Raw genomic sequence first — 16,068 nt, forward strand, 5'->3', positions numbered from 1 at the left:
AGCTATTTTAGCACAGGTTATTCCATTTCCTCCATCCTCACAGCTATATTTAATATTTATGAACCTGCTAGATATGGTTGGACAGTCTGTGAGATTATAAAACACTGCAGTCTAGCTCAAAGAAATGAAGGCAAAGACCAGTATATCAATGTGAAGGCTGCTCAAAAACCATATATATATGTGTATGCATGTATATAGGGCATTATAGTGATGTCTGTCAGGAAGGAATATTTTATGCATTTGTTTATGTAAGACTTTCTTAGGGTACGTTTACATGACAACAATGTACTAAAAGCAGAAATGTTTTTTCTTTGTGTTTTTCACATACAGATGATAACGTTGTCAAAATGACCCCCATTCGGATCTGCGAAAGCAACTAGAAACGCTGTATTCTGCTGCCAGGCCAGTAGTTGGCGATGTGCTGTGTGCCAGTAGATGGTGATGTGAAGAAATGCTACACGCCTATAGACTGGACACAAATAGCCTACACATGTGCAAGATGTCCCTGTTTTCATGAATTGTGTTTTTGTAGTTTACATGGAGACGATGAGGTATTGTTCTCAAAAAACATTTCAACAGTTTGCGTTTTCAGGCACCCAAAACGCCGTTATCGTGTAAATGAACGGCCAAAACAGAAAACATTTTAGTTGTCATGTAAACAGCCCCTCAGATATAATAAATCTAACTGGATCTAATCAAGTCCTCCAGGGAAGCTCATATTTACAAAGTTGGGAAGTCATAATTACTACATCTGGTGCGTTCAAGTCAAAATCTTTAGCAAGGGTTTTTTAATCTACTTCTATAACATGATGAATAAAGAATGTGCAACAGCCGTGTTTTGTGTTTTGTTTTTTAAAAGGTTTATTCAACTTATGATGGTGCTGTAAATTTAATCGCTATGTATCGTAATTGTACAATCATACTGTGTACATGCAACACAGCTATGGAAAAAATAATCATTGCATTTCAACAAATTTACTGTCTATGTAGACGCTGAATCTATTGTGTCCGCCATATTGTCTCACTGACATGCCACCTAGGTTAAAGAAAGTTGCGTTCAACTCTTTCCAACATGACTTTAACACACCATATGGTTTGTAGAAGGCCACTAGCCAAAACTGCAAGTGCAAAACGTACAAATGATGACTGATCATCTGTTCATCATGCAACACTATTGAATGAAAAGTCTTCGTGTTCCGGAGCAATAATTGTGGAAATGTTTAGTTTGCACATTTAGAAGGTGACTTTCAATGCACCAGTCTCATACCTGATAGTGCGAGCAGTTTATATCCCTCCGCCTAATTGATAATTCACCTGACCTCATCACACACACGCGCCCCTCCGCGTGTGTTCCTCCGCGCTCCGGGACACCGACGCCCACTCGCCCGACACACGCGCGCGCTCCGCTGCCGGTTCACTGGAAAATCTGATGAGTGTATAGAGCAGACATGGGCTCGTTTGGAGAGATGCTGTGGATTTTACACTCGGTGGGAATTTATGCCCAAATCAGCGCGAATTTGGTGGTGGACAACCACGTATCTGGAAACGGTAGGCGTGAGTGAGGAACGGGAACTAATGAAACGGGATTGAGTGTCGTGGGATGTGTCTCGAATGAGCTGCCAACCTAGATTGCGTTTCTGGGGCATCATACATGCGTGGAGTGATTCAGAACGCTCATATATCCTGTCTGGATAGACAGCTTACTTAGTTTTGCGCTTCTGTTGTTGATTTAATGAAGTGTTTAACTCAACATTTATGAATAGAGATTGAAACCATTGTTTTTGAAAGTTTCTTATGAACAGCTGATATAAAGTTTCTTAGGAAAGAAAATATGTTTTATGATAGATGATATTAGCTGAAATAGGTCATGAAGCAGTTTAAACTCAAACCAAATTAAAACATAGACTGGGGCAAATTGTCAAATATATCACAGTAACTATAAAATAGGCTATTATTATTGATTTAAAATACCATTTAGCCTAAATTGACTTTTTCTAGCAGTGCTTTGTGTGATGGTTACACCTAGTTAAAGCTGCCTTAAATAGAATAATTTTTGTAAATCATCTCCTCAAAACCAAAATCACATTATTGTAATTTTTGTATGGGAATCAAATTAATAAAACCATGCTGGCATTCATTAAGACGAGTCAACTACTGTAAATGAAAGTTTGAATATATATATATGCATTTAGTGTTAAAAACAATGGTTAAATATTTTTGTGTTTTCTTTTACATTTTACATTTTTTGTTTGATGTTTTGTGTTTCATAATTTTTTTTTTTACAATGCATGTTAATGAACATTTTTAAAATACAAAATGTAAATAAGCCGGATTAAAGCAACATTGCTAATTTACATCCACATGTTTAACTGTTTATATTTAGATAAAAAGCTTCTATTAATGGCAGGGTCCATTGGCAACACGCACCAACAGTGGAAACGACAAATATTCAACTATATTTTGATCTATAATTTCAAACAGACATAAACAGAATTAAGACTCATTCAATATGTCTTAAGTCGAATTTAATCCAAACATAACTGAATTGCAGTCCTGCAAGGATGTAAGCAGCTGGACAGAAAATAAAGTGTAAGATCTAAGGGTTTTCCACGGTCGTCTTCTCCAAGCCTTCATGGGAATTCCTCTGACGCTAATGTTGTGACATGATGGGCATGAGCAGCACAAAATTCCCAGTTTTCCTTTTTCCGACAGCTAGTGTCTAGACATTGAACTGATGCTTAAAGTCCCCATGAAATCAGATTTTTGGCTTTTAGTATGAATATGTTAGCTTTACTGTTATCTATAAGCTAGTGTGCTCCAAAACAATGACAAAATTCACATTTAGAAGATAATTAAAAATGTACAGTCTCAGTCCCGCCAATATGGATCAATGATTTTGATGACATCACTCTGCACTTCAGCTTCTCATCAGATTTTCTGTCCAATCAAATGCTCTCCAGAATCTGAAGCTCCGCCCCCTACATCATAAATAGACGCTGAATCTGCGGCTGAAATCGGTCACTTGTTCACACATTTATTATTTTCTACATGGTGAATGGCACATAGTGCACTATATAGGGGATAGGGAATGATTCAGACAGTGTAATATGCTTTCCATTGGGGCGAATAAAGTCTGGTTTCACGTCAGTGTCACACGATCCGCCACAGCTCCGGTCCAGAGACACGACACACAGAGCGGATCGTACGATCGAGTCGCCACAGACCAGAAAACGTATCGGACCCGACTGAGTTCTGCACAGAATACTATATTTTAAAGCGATATGGAGGAGAAGTTTGAGATTAGGAGGAAACTGTGGCTTTCACGACTCGAGCTCAGCGGCTCTGGCTGAGCGGTGATATAAACTAAACGCTATTGGTTATTTTAAAAAAGGGGAGGAGCTGTTTCCTGTTTCAGTGGACTTTACATACACACACTGAAGAATGCTGCGTGTTTAGGCACTTCAGTGGACCTTTGAGTCATGGCAACTGATGTAGATATATTGAATATTGACAGTACAGTCAGTATTGAACAGACAGATTCAATTTCATCACTTGCAAAATGACCATAGTTTTCATTCTGTTCTCAGTTTTCAATTGTGTAAAAAGAACAGTGGGCAGGAATTTCCTTGAATGGAAATAGTTTCATGGCCATCTTTTACAGTAATTCAGTCACGCTCAGGGTTTTGTAACTGTGCTTCCCCTGCTTTGTTCTCCTGTGTTGTGTGATTAATGCTGTGTATTTTTGATCTGTTAATCTGTCTTTGATCAATATAAACGAGAGAGCTGTGAATGAGCGGATTATTGATCGGCTAATGCCTTGAATCTCTCAGGTTAGATTACCAGCCTCTCCACTGGGAGTCAATTAAAAGTTAAAGTTAGTCCTCAAATCTGTGGTCTTGTGTTTCAGTGAAGTGCACAAGCTGAGTGAACGATCTGATGAGTTCTGTGAAAATCCACTCTCATGTTCTGCTTTAAGGAAGTAACTGTAGCGGCCACAAAACATCACAGAATTCATCAAATCGTTTGACCTTGCTTGATTCCTTCAAAAAAGATTTTCTGTATGATGATGTCATTTTGAAACTGGCTTTTGTTAGTTACAGGAAATAGATTTCCCATCATGTTAGCCTTCTGTAAAGCTATATTGAGTATATTGAAAAACATAAGTTGACTACACTGTGTAAAAAAACTAATAAAAAAAACTAAAAAAAAAACTTTACAGTAATAAACTGTATTTCATTATCTGATATAATGTTAATTTACCAACCTGTTGAAGTATTAATATCTGTTTTGTACCATATACACTGACAACCACCAATCACAGCAGTAATGAGAATCACATGATCAATTAAATCTCATCACAAGCAGTTCTTCCACAAGAAAGTCAATACTAATATAAATAGAAGGTGCACACAAGCATTAAACACCATCATGGTAACACACATGAAATAAAAAAAATGCAATAAACATTAATTTAACAACATTAAATGTAACATAAAACCCTAATGTACATAACTGATTAGAAAAAAACTAAGAAAACTATGAAGAAACATAGTTATTTTAACAAAAATACATCAAATGTGAAGTGTCACGCAGGGAATTGTGGGAATGTCAATTTACGTTTTTTTTTTACTGTAAATTACACAATGATTTGTTCGTTTTCACTTCCAAAAACTGTAAATTTAATGGTATTTTACAGTAAACTAACATTAAATGTACCATTAGATCTATCACAGTTATTTACCGTATATAGTAAGGAAACTTTCTGTTAACCAATTAACAGTTTTTCACTGTAGCCTTTTTACAGTCTTTTACTGTTAAAATCACAATCATATTCAACCATTTTAATTAGAGAAAGAAAAAATGAAGACACAGCTGGAATATATCTGATAAATTGTCAGTTTATCATTGCAGAAGTTAGTGCAGCACTCAGACAAACACGAACAAATGTTCTTAATTGGAATATTTAATCAAAACTAACATCATTTCCATTTTAAAGCCGGCATAGTGAAACATGGGCGCATTTGCTTGACAGACTTTGCCATATCATGACCAGCTGTGATTTGTCTCCGTTTCTCAGGTCAGCATGAGCTGGTTTAATAATGACTACAGGGGGTTTCGTGACCTATGCTGTCTGTCTTCATCTGTGTGGAGGTCTTCCTCCAGCTGAGATTAAACCATGAACCCTTTGTTGAGGCGAGGGAACAAATATCATGCTGGTGTCTGCAGCTTTCTTATTTGTCATTTATTATTTCTTTTTCTTTGCCTTCACACTCACTTCTGTCATTCAGTGGTACACCTTTTGAGAATTGCCGTATAGTTAATGCTAACTTTTCTGTCGGTAGAGAGATCTATTGTAACATTGCATGTCATTCCAACACGATCTCATGAAAGTGCGTATCTATAGCACGAATTTGATTTCTCGTGCCATTTATACACCAAAAATTGTTTTTGCGTGCAAATGATACACACTGTAAACCCTTGGGTAGGATTAGGAGTGTGGAGTGCGTGCGTATTACACGCCATAAAGTGCGTATCATATGAACGCGAAAACTGCGTCTCCCATATGGGGGTCAGCCCTATGTTCCCACAGCCCTATGTTCCCACATTTCTAAGAAATTTTTTTTTCACTGAAAATTTTGAAAATTAGGCCCTATGTTCCCACAACCATATGTTCCCACAGTCCTATGTTCTCTCATTTAACTATGTCCCCTATGAAGGGTAGGTTTTAGTGCTTGTGCTGGTACACACAACTGTGGGAACATAGGGCTGTGGGAACATAGACATGCTCCCCTCATATGTACGCAAAAACTATTTTTGCCATATAAATGATGGTGCAGTAAAAGCCCTAATGGCTAAATGAGGTTTTTAAAGCTGGCTGTATCTGAAATCTAAAAAACATCGCCATATACAGAGATAGGAAGGCCACAATGCATGTCAGAATCCAAAGTTTAAATATGCCTTTGTCGCCAGTTTTTGAAGCAGTTTAGTCGGTGCCTTCATGCAAACGCTGCCTATTAAGTCATTGACAGAATGGTAAGCAAGGCTGCTAGGTTTCAGACACTGAGTTTTAGTCCACGGTAATTCTGATTGGTCAATACAGTGTTCCTGTCATCCTAAAATACACATTATACTAACAGCTACTGTGTATAGGCACTCTACATGCAGTCTTTAACTGTGACTTCTCACAATATTCTCACAGATTTCTTAATTTATCAAATACGGTAAGAAATAAAGCACGCACAAATAACAAGCATTCAGCCTTTGGGTTAGAGAGCAATTATGTATTTAACGCAGAACAATGTAGCCTGTAATATTTGAGTTAAAATGTAATTTTCACTGAATTCATTAAAAATAATACAATTATTGAATGCGTAATTAACTTGATTTGATTGCGCTAGCATGCAATTAAACACATTAAATTACGTAAGTGCATTTCCATGGAAAAAACGTCACCATGAAGAACAAGGAACATCCCAACAGATCCGAGGGAATATTCCTGGGAAATCAGTCAGGGCAAGGATACAGGATGATTTCTAAAGCATTACAAGCATGCTGTTATTCCTCTTGCTCATGTAATATTACTTAAATATTCAAAAAATGATCATGCTATATTTAAATATTTTTTTATTTTTTTTAAAGTTACCTTGCATTTTTCACTATAAAAAAATATAATTATAATAGTAATTTTATGTGAATATAGTTTATTTAAAGGTAGATTCTCAAGGTAAGAGGAAAAGAAAAATACCAAATATTATACATGATATACAGTATAAAAAATTATGCAAAAAGGATACATCAACAAAATAAAATATACAGTTTATAAGGAAAAAACTAAAATCAAATGCAGCTGTTCTAAATGAAAAATGTTTTTGCTGAATGCAGAAGAACTTGTAGTTCTCTGGTTGTATTTTGCACATTTTAGGTCGTTCATGTATTTCGCACATAAAGAAAATGTGCATTTACATTTATCAGGGCGCTTTTATCCATAGAGGAACATAAGCAATTTGTCACAGAGCCAAAAATATTTGTTGTATACAATGCCAGGTTTATTAGAAAGCTAGATTAGGAAACGACTCGAGCTACAGCAGAGCAGAGGAGAAATAGAGAGAAGAAAGAGACATATTTTCACTTGCATTGGAAATTCATAAATCCCATTTGAGTGACAAAAAGATCAATCAAAAAATCAGTGTGAAGATGTGCAGTGCTTATAACCCGTTTAAAGAGAGATGACTGTAACTTCTGCCACTGGTGATCCTGTAAATGCTCTGGGTCTGATGAGCATATACAGCTTTTTCAGTCACGATCTGTTAAATATGAGTGTTAGCACTGGTCAGATCAGCTCTCAGACTGTAACGCTGCTCCATCTTAGACTCTGGGTAATAACCTTTATACCAGCCGAATAGAGACTGTGCATATTAATGACCAGAGAAACTGTCTTTCTCTCTCCAAACAAAGACAACAGATGGTCACACTGTACACTCTCATTACAGAGACAAAGAGCAGAAATCAGGGAGTAATTACAAAGATGCAAAGGGAAAAGATGTTGACAGTGTGTGTGTGTGTGTGTGTGTGTGTGTGTGTGTGTGTGTGTGTGTGTGTTACTAATGTTGCACAGACTCAAAATGTGCTATCTTGAGGTTTGTTGAGTGCAGTAGTTTCAGATCACTGCTTTTTTTTTTTTTTACCAGGATATCAAAGATCTTCAAAGATTTTTTTATGCCATGTGACCCTGGATCACAAAACCAGTCACGAGTCGCACTGGTATATTTTTGGCAATAGCCAATATTGTATGGGTCAAAATTATAGATTTTTCTTTTATACCAAAAATCATTAGGATATTAAGTAAAGATCATGTTCCATGAAGATATTTTGTAAATTTCCTACCGTAAATATATAAAACATTTATTTTTGTGAGTGAATGCAGCACAATCGCCAACATTAATGGACAACTTTAAAGAAGATTTTCTCAATGTTTAGATTTTTTTGCACCCTCAGATTTCAGATTTTCAATAGTTGTTTTCATATGATTTCATATAATTACTCCATGTGACTGGTTTTGTGGTCCAGGCAAATATAGTGAAAAATGTCCCCTAGCATTTCTAAGCAAATAAAAATGCAAATCTTGAAATAAATGCTGTGCTCAACATCTTGGGGTTAATTGTCTGTGATTGTTATTCCTTAATTATTTTATATTATTTATTTTTCGCATCTACATACGTTTTTGCAAATACCAAAAGCGTACCTATATATACAATTCACCGCAGTTTACAACTTTCATTGCCTTTTCAGTCAAAGTATGAATATACGGGAAGTTTATCGATTAATATTCACTTATTTGAAAGACATGAACAATAGTCCAGTGAGAAATAAATAGTAGAATTGAATGAAGAAATGGAGAACGGCAGAGTCCCTTTAGGCCATCAGACTGTGTGTGTGTGTGTGTGTGTGTGTGTGTGTGTGTGTGTGTGTGTGTGTGTGTGTGTGTGTGTGTGTGTGTGTGTGTGTGTGTGTGTGTGTTTTATACTAATGAATTAATTATATTGTTTGTCCTCAAATGTATCTGCTTAATTATCTCCAGTCCTGTTTGCAATTAGTTTTCTTGAGCTTTGGACTGTCAGACCTCTAAACACACACATGCACACACTCACACACACGACTGAAAGCATCTGTGTGAAGAGATTCGCAGAACCAGTACGACTATATCTATAGAGAGCAGGATGACTAATAATAGTTGTAATCTCTTTCTCTTCAGCTCTTTTCACCGAGGTTCCTCGTGACGTGGTGTCTCGGGCTGGAGATGACGTGGAGATGTCCTGCTCCTTCAGAGGAGCTTCTTCATCCTCAGTCTCTTTGGAGATCCAGTGGTGGTACACCAGACACAGCCGAGACTGGGCGGAGCCGCACGCGTCCACAACCAATCAGGAAAGAAGCAAACTCACCTTTGATTTGTTCGAATGTTTTTACGTTGTTTTCATCTATTAAAGCAGCAGTCCGTAGGTTTTTTGGGTTAAAAATTATACAAAATAAATTTTTGAGCAAGTACATAACCAGCCAGTGTTCAAAACTCTCTGCTTGCCGTAGCTCGATTCAAAACGGTAAGCTTGTAATAATGTTTCTAATTCCAGTGGTACTGGTGGATTTCCGTGGGAAATTCAAGCATGTCTTTGCGTCATTCCGTCACATCTGTCCACATTCCGTCACATCTGTCCACATTCCGTCACATCTGTCCACATAAAGTCACATCTGTCCACATAAAGAAGAGTCTCGGCTAGTCGGCTATGAGTGTGAGGATGTTGGAGGTGGAGATTTACAGCCTTTTCTCACAGCACTTGATATAATTACACTTATCAATTTGATGGCGGATCCAGAAAGGTTCAAACGACAATCACCAACTGCAGATTCCCCCGTTGTAAAACGCGAAAGACTTCGAACTTCGGAGAAAAAAAGAGACTGCAACCGGCCCATGCGAAAACAAGGATAATATCGGAAGGGCATTAAATGTCACGCAATGCTGATGTTGTTCACATTAACCATTTGAGAACAAAGTATAATTTGCACAGTTTGACGTGATATGATAAGCGATCATTAGATTTAATCGGCGTGATTTACTGCAATGCTTTTCCCCCCTTAGTTGGTCAGAACAAAAGTGGATGTTACTTGTTCATACGAAATTTTCCAGTGAAAACTCTTATGTTGGTCATACTTCCAAAAAGTAGAATCTGTGATTGCGAATGACCGTATCCACACCGGCGCAGTGACTGACAGCTGTACATTCTCCTCAAAACACTGGATTCATCCGCGCTGTGCCGAGCCGAGGCACAACCCACGAAAAGTTGATAATTCCGGGAATAACTGCAATTGCAGATTTCGAACAGAGATGGCGACAAAGAGGAAAAACTGCGGACTGCAGCTTTAAAGATGAATACTTATTCTTTCAAATAGATTTTGGTAGATTATCAAGCAGTTTGTTTCTGAAGAAAAGAAATCGCACTGTAACACAGTTTTGAATGCTTTGTAAACTCTACCCAACATTGTTATAAATATAACTATATATTTTTTATTTTACCAAGGAGCCTGTGTACCGTATTATGATTTTTGGACCATTAATACCTTGGTATTCCAAGATGGTGGAGAAATTATATTTATAAATATAATTATAATTTATTCAATACAAGTTATAAAGTATAATAATATTTCTAAAAAACAAGAAATATTTTAACCAATATATGTTGCTATGTTTTTTTTATTATTTTTTTTTTTATCATGTGCCGATTTTACGAACCATATGACGTGTCCTGAGACAGAGTTGGACACAGTTTGTCCAGATAATCAGTCTTAGCTTTAGTTTTGATATGTCGATGTGTCTACAGGTGATTCCACAGGAAAACACACCAGTGGGGGCGAATAAAATAAGTGTGAGTTTTGCATTTGGAAATTTCTCTTAATTTGACGTAATGTTGAGGTTTCCATATGCATTATTTTCTGATTTATTACATGTTGCATTATTTTCTGATTTATTACATGTTGCTTTATTCTGAAATTGTACGATGCTATATATATATATATAGAGAGAGAGAGAGAGAGAAGATCAAACTAATACGTTTTGCTTTTCTTGTTGAAATACTGATAGTCACTCTTGCCTATTCTTTAAAGAAATTTTTAAGTAATTCTGCACAGTAATTTCTGCTATGTGGTGCTTTTGTATACCTGTATATTGATTTATGTTCATTAATTAAACCTCTTGTGAGAAGGAATTTCTTCAATAGATATTAATCGGTGCTCATAAACATGATCATTATATTGCATCTCTCTGCAATACACGTTTTCTTAAAGGGGCTATATGTACGAATTTTTATGTATTAATCACTTTTTTATTGCTAATGTGTGAGAAGTTTGTAACGACACTTAAAAAACGAGACCTTCCCTGACTCAGTTTGTCTATGAAAGCCTGTAGACTGATTTTTATTTGAAGGTTTCTGGACGTTTTTCCCGGGAAAATCGAAGCATGTGACGGTTACGCTCCCGAGAGCCTCTCTATCATTCACACATGAAATTAATACTTACAATGTTCAGGATAATGCCGAAAGAGCCATTCTATACTGTAATGTCAATGTGTCATGCAAGGAAAATGGATTAATTAAAACTAGTCTCACATATAATCTATAGACTCAAATATACTATCATACTATCAAACTATCATAACCATGTGATATTAATGAGCTCATCTGTCATCATGATGCCGGTGAATCTCAGATCCACATCTCTATGATCAGATGATTTCTGAACCGCTGGCAGTTTTGTGTGTTTATTCTGTTATTGAGAGGAAAGCGTGAAGCACATATTTACAGATTCATCTAAGCGTTGTTCGCTGTGTGGACGTGTCTGAATGTTCGATAACTGTATATCGCTGCAATACGCAAAGAATTAAAAAGATTTTGGTCATGAGTATATTAAAGGGATAGTTCGGCCAAAAATGATATTAAACCCATGATTTACTCACCCTCAAGCCGTTCGAGATGTATATGTCAATCATTTTTCAGACGAACACATTTTCAGTTATTTTAGAAAATGTCTTAGATCTTTCAGTGGTTATAATGTCAAGTTATGGGGTCCACCTCCTTCAAGTCCCAAAAATGTGCATGCATCCTTCACAAAAGTAATCCAGGGGGATAAACGAAGGCCTTCTGAGGGTAATCCGTGCGGTTATGTCGTAAAAATATACATATTTAAAACGTTATAAATGAAAATAACCGGCTTCCGGCAACGGTTGACGCGCGTTCACGGGAGATGGATGCCGGCGTATGACGTAGCGTTTGATTAAGCTATACTTCGTTCTACGTCACGACGCTTCCTACGCTACGTCCCACGTCATACGCCGGCATCCATCTCCCGTGAACGCGCGTCGACCGTTGCCGGAAGCCGGTTATTTTCATTTATAACGTTTTAAATATGTATATTTTTACGACAAAACCACACGGATTACCCTCAGAAGGCCTTCGTTTATCCCCCTGGATTACTTTTGTGAAGGATGCATGCACATTTTTGGGACTTGAAGGAGGTGGACCCCATAACTTGACATTATAACCACTGAAAGATCTAAGACATTTTCTAAAATAACTGAAAATGTGTTCGTCTGAAAAATGATTGACATATACATCTCGAACGGCTTGAGGGTGAGTAAATCATGGGTTTAATATCATTTTTGGCCGAACTATCCCTTTAAGGCCTTAAATCACGTTCAGTCTTTTGTGCATTACGTGAGCACGAACTGTAAAGGCCAATTTATACTTCTGCGTCGAGTGTACGCCGTAGTGTACGTCGTAGGATACGCACGTAGGCGACGCCGTCGTGAGCATTTATACTTCTGCGAATGTCTGTGTTGCTCTGCAGTTACACCGCCAAAACGCTAGTTGGCGCGGGTGGGTTTTAATGTTCCACTGTGTTTACATTCCTAGCGGCTGTTTTGAGTTTAGGTTTCTACGAGCAATGGTGACTGAAGGAGTCATACAGATGGCTGTATTTCCGCACTTCTTCAAGCAATCTCTCGGTCACTTGGTCTATTTCCATGGCTCTTCACTGATCTTCGGAATTTAAAAATGGCGGGCGGGCGGTGCAGAGTCCAGAAGATCATTCCGGAAATGCGTAGGAGAAAACGCAATGCTATCCAGCCGACCAATCACAGGTCTTGCGGTCCGCGTCGCCGCGACGCGTAGTTACATTTTTGAGGAGGTGCGCGTCAGGGTACGGCGAAGGGTACGACGTATGGTACACGTCAATGCGTATGCTACGCCGTACCTTCTACGCGCACCCGACGCAGAAGTATAAATTGGCCTTTAGTCACTGGCTGCAGTTCACTATAACGGCCACCGGTGTCACTATAACAAGGGTTTCTGAACTCTACATACAGCCCCTTTAATTACCAAACTTAATTAGCTGAATGTGAATGTTCAATAACTATATTTTATATCTGCTTTAAGGTGGTAAAAGTGGTCGGCAGCAACATCTCACATAAGCTCCGTCTATCTAGCGTCAAACCATCAGACGAGGGGACGTACGAGTGTCGAGTCATTGACTTCAGTGAGAGCCAAACCCAGCGGCACAGAGTTCAGGCGTATCTGCAGGTACAACAGAAGATTCATATCAATGAGCAGAAAGAAGAAGAGAAGAAGACATCAGATGAGGACGCAGGTCCTGAAGACCATCAGATGATCCAGGAAGATGAGGAAGAAGTGGCCCGTCGGGTTCATCATCAGCTCCACGAGAGGAACGAGACCAGAGCGGGAAACAAACACCAGTCAGAGACACAGTGACTGTCCTGATGAAAACTGCACACTATAAAGAGGAGTGGAGATGAAACTAGGACAGTCCCGATTTTACAATCCACGTGTCCTGACCGAGTTTGTCCAGATCATTAGTCCTAGCTTTAGTTTGATTGTTGTAAATAACTTTTAAACTGGCATCGTTGTGATTTGAGGAAAGGAACCAGCATGTGTGGATTTAAAGCGATACTTCAAATTAAAATTAGAATGATGTCATTTTCTCACCCTCATGTAATGTCAAACCTGTATGAGTTTCTGAGAAAGTGACTTAAACAATGTAATAGCTTATGAATATACTCACTTGTTGAAATCTGAAAAGCGATCATCTTAAAAGTCCTCAGCTCAGCAAAAACATTATTGTGTAGAATGTCAATATAAACTACAAAATGTCCCCACAAAGATGGCAATATCCCAAATCCTTTTCCTTGTGGGGACATTTTGGTCCCCATGAGGAAAACAGCTTTTAAATGATACTAAGTTGTGTTTTTTTGAAAATGTGAAAATGCAGAAAGTTTTGTGTGATGGGTATATAGGTTTAGGGGAAGGTTTAGTGTAAGGGGACAGAATATACAGTTTGTACTGTATAAAAACCATTATGTCTATGGAGAGTCCCCATAAAACATGAAAACTCAACGTGTGTGTGTGTGTGTGTGTGTGTGTGTTTGTTTTATAATAGAGCTGTTTCTAAATGCGCTTTTACATTAATGTTCGACAGATGTAGCCTACTGCAGTTTTCTAATGTTGAAGTGATTTTAATGATGCATCTTCTGTATATCTACTTAGTTCTGCTTTAATGTTACTTATGGAATTAGATGTTTGAGTTGTGTAACTTTCTGTAATTTCTGAGGACATCACTTGTTTCAGTTAGCCTAAATAACTCATTTAACCTATTAAAAGGAATTACGAAATGCTCAACTCTGATGGGTTATTTGCAATTGTATTTTATAATGTCTTGATTTATTGTCTTGTGTTCAGAAATATGATGCATGTTTGTGTGTTGTATTGTGTGTTTGTCTCATGAGTCTGTTCTCTGAATCTAGCAAGAAGCGACACTGACACCCTCAGGATAAACCTGGACTCTTCAGATGCATTTTAGGTTTCAAACTTTCAAATATCATTTAGTGACCCTCAAATGCGACTCGTTTCAAGGGACATAATTACTTTAATATCGAAGCAGTTTAAGGAAGGGTGATTTGCTCCAGGAAAATGTGTTGTTATGCCGGTTGAAAGTCTCTCCACATATTGGTAGCAATCACTAAGTTAAGTGGTCTAAATGTACATATACAGACCCTTTCCAAAAAATTTGAATATCATGGAAAAGTTTATTTATTTCCATAATTCCATTCAAAACGTTAAACTTCCATAGATTATAGATTCAGGGCCCACAACTTAAACGATTTCAAGTATTTAGTTGTTTATTTGTACATAATTTGGGCTTCCAGCTCATAAAACCCACAGAAACAGGATTTCAAAAAATTTGAATATTACATGAAATCACACAGTAATTGCACAGTGATACCATGGTCATTGAACCAGGTTATGGTTCTTTTGGCAGTGTGGGCAGGTGCAAATCCTGCTGGAAAATGAAGGAAGCATGAAGTGCTCTGGAAATGTCCTGGTAGACGGCTGCGTTGACTCTGGATTTAATAAAGCACAGTGGACCAAAGTCCTCTTTTCTGATGAGAGCAAATTTTGCATCTCATTTGGAAACCAAGGTCCCAGAGTCTGGAGGAAGAATGGAGAGGCACACAATCCAAGATGCTTGAAGTCCAGTGTGAAGTTTCCACAGTCTGTGTTGGTTTGGGAGCCATGTCATCGGCTGGTGTTGGTCCACTGTGCGGTCCACTCAACGCAGCGTCTACCAGGACATTTCCAGAGCACTTCATGCTTCCTTCAGCAGACAAGCTTTATGGAGATGCGGACTTCATTTTCCAGTAGGATTTGCACCTGCCCACACTGCCAAAAGAACCAAAACCTGGTTCAATGACCATGGTATCACTGTGTAATTACTGTGTGATTTCATGTAATATTCAAATTTTTTGAAATCCTGGGTTTTATGAGCTGGAAGCCCACATTATGTACAAATAAACAACTAAATACTTGAAATCGGTTAAGTTGTGGGCCCTGAATCTATAATATATGGAAGTTTAACGTTTTGAATGGAATTATGGAAATAAATAAACTTTTCCATGATATTCAAATTTTTTGGAAAGGGTCTGTATATCGTATGTGGAAGGTGTAGGACCAATTAAAGGTTCGTTCAATCATTGCGTTCGGTCTGAATTGCCTTCCTTTAATGTCCCAGTTTAAAAAGCCTCTGCAACTGTGACAAAATGTTCTGCTGGACGTTTTGAAACGCATTATAACATACTCGATTATATTGAATAGTCGCCTAATATGTTTTGGAGGGAAAGGATAATGAATGAAGATACGAAATAGCTGAGCTGGTGTCTTTATTTCTAATTTTCGATTAATTTCTCCATTTGACCAACAGAGGTCAGTATTCACTACTCACATGACATTAACTTCATAATTTCGAAGGATAGTTCACCACAAAATCAAAACCCTGTCATTATTTACTCACCATCATGTCTTTTAAAACCCAGGGACACACACACCATAACCTACATCAATGAAAAGGGCTTTTGTCCATGGAAGTTTTCTTTTTGCACCTTCAGGCATCGAAGATAAATGTGATTCAATTGTCAGCTAGTGTTGAATGAAATGACGACTTTGGAATGTTTATCCA

The 16,068-nt window shown here is 37.7% G+C and overlaps 1 protein-coding gene across 1 annotated transcript; it reads left to right on the forward strand.

Moving 5' to 3' along the window:
• Nucleotides 1-1,376: 1,376 nt before the first annotated feature.
• On the forward strand, nucleotides 1,377-14,576 carry vstm2lb (V-set and transmembrane domain containing 2 like b). The gene is made up of 4 exons (XM_082136247.1): nucleotides 1,377-1,548; nucleotides 8,753-8,919; nucleotides 10,368-10,415; nucleotides 12,978-14,576. The coding sequence occupies exons 1-4, from the start codon at nucleotides 1,449-1,451 to the stop codon at nucleotides 13,308-13,310; spliced, it is 648 nt and encodes a 215-aa protein (XP_081992373.1). The 5' UTR covers nucleotides 1,377-1,448; the 3' UTR covers nucleotides 13,311-14,576.
• The last annotated feature ends 1,492 nt before the right edge of the window (nucleotides 14,577-16,068 follow it).

The sequence above is a fragment of the Leuciscus leuciscus genome, assembly GCF_965113295.1.
Source record: "Leuciscus leuciscus genome assembly, chromosome: 14".
Taxonomy (NCBI): domain Eukaryota; kingdom Metazoa; phylum Chordata; class Actinopteri; order Cypriniformes; family Leuciscidae; genus Leuciscus; species Leuciscus leuciscus.

Bases quoted from the DNA above. Each gene is read 5' to 3' on its own strand.
- vstm2lb (XM_082136247.1), top strand. From the start codon at position 1,449: ATGGGCTCGTTTGGAGAGATGCTGTGGATTTTACACTCGGTGGGAATT. The intron at 1,549-8,752 runs GTAGGCGTGAGT...CTTTCTCTTCAG, and splicing joins CAACCACGTATCTGGAAACG to CTCTTTTCACCGAGGTTCCT. The intron at 10,416-12,977 runs GTGAGTTTTGCA...ATCTGCTTTAAG, and splicing joins TGGGGGCGAATAAAATAAGT to GTGGTAAAAGTGGTCGGCAG.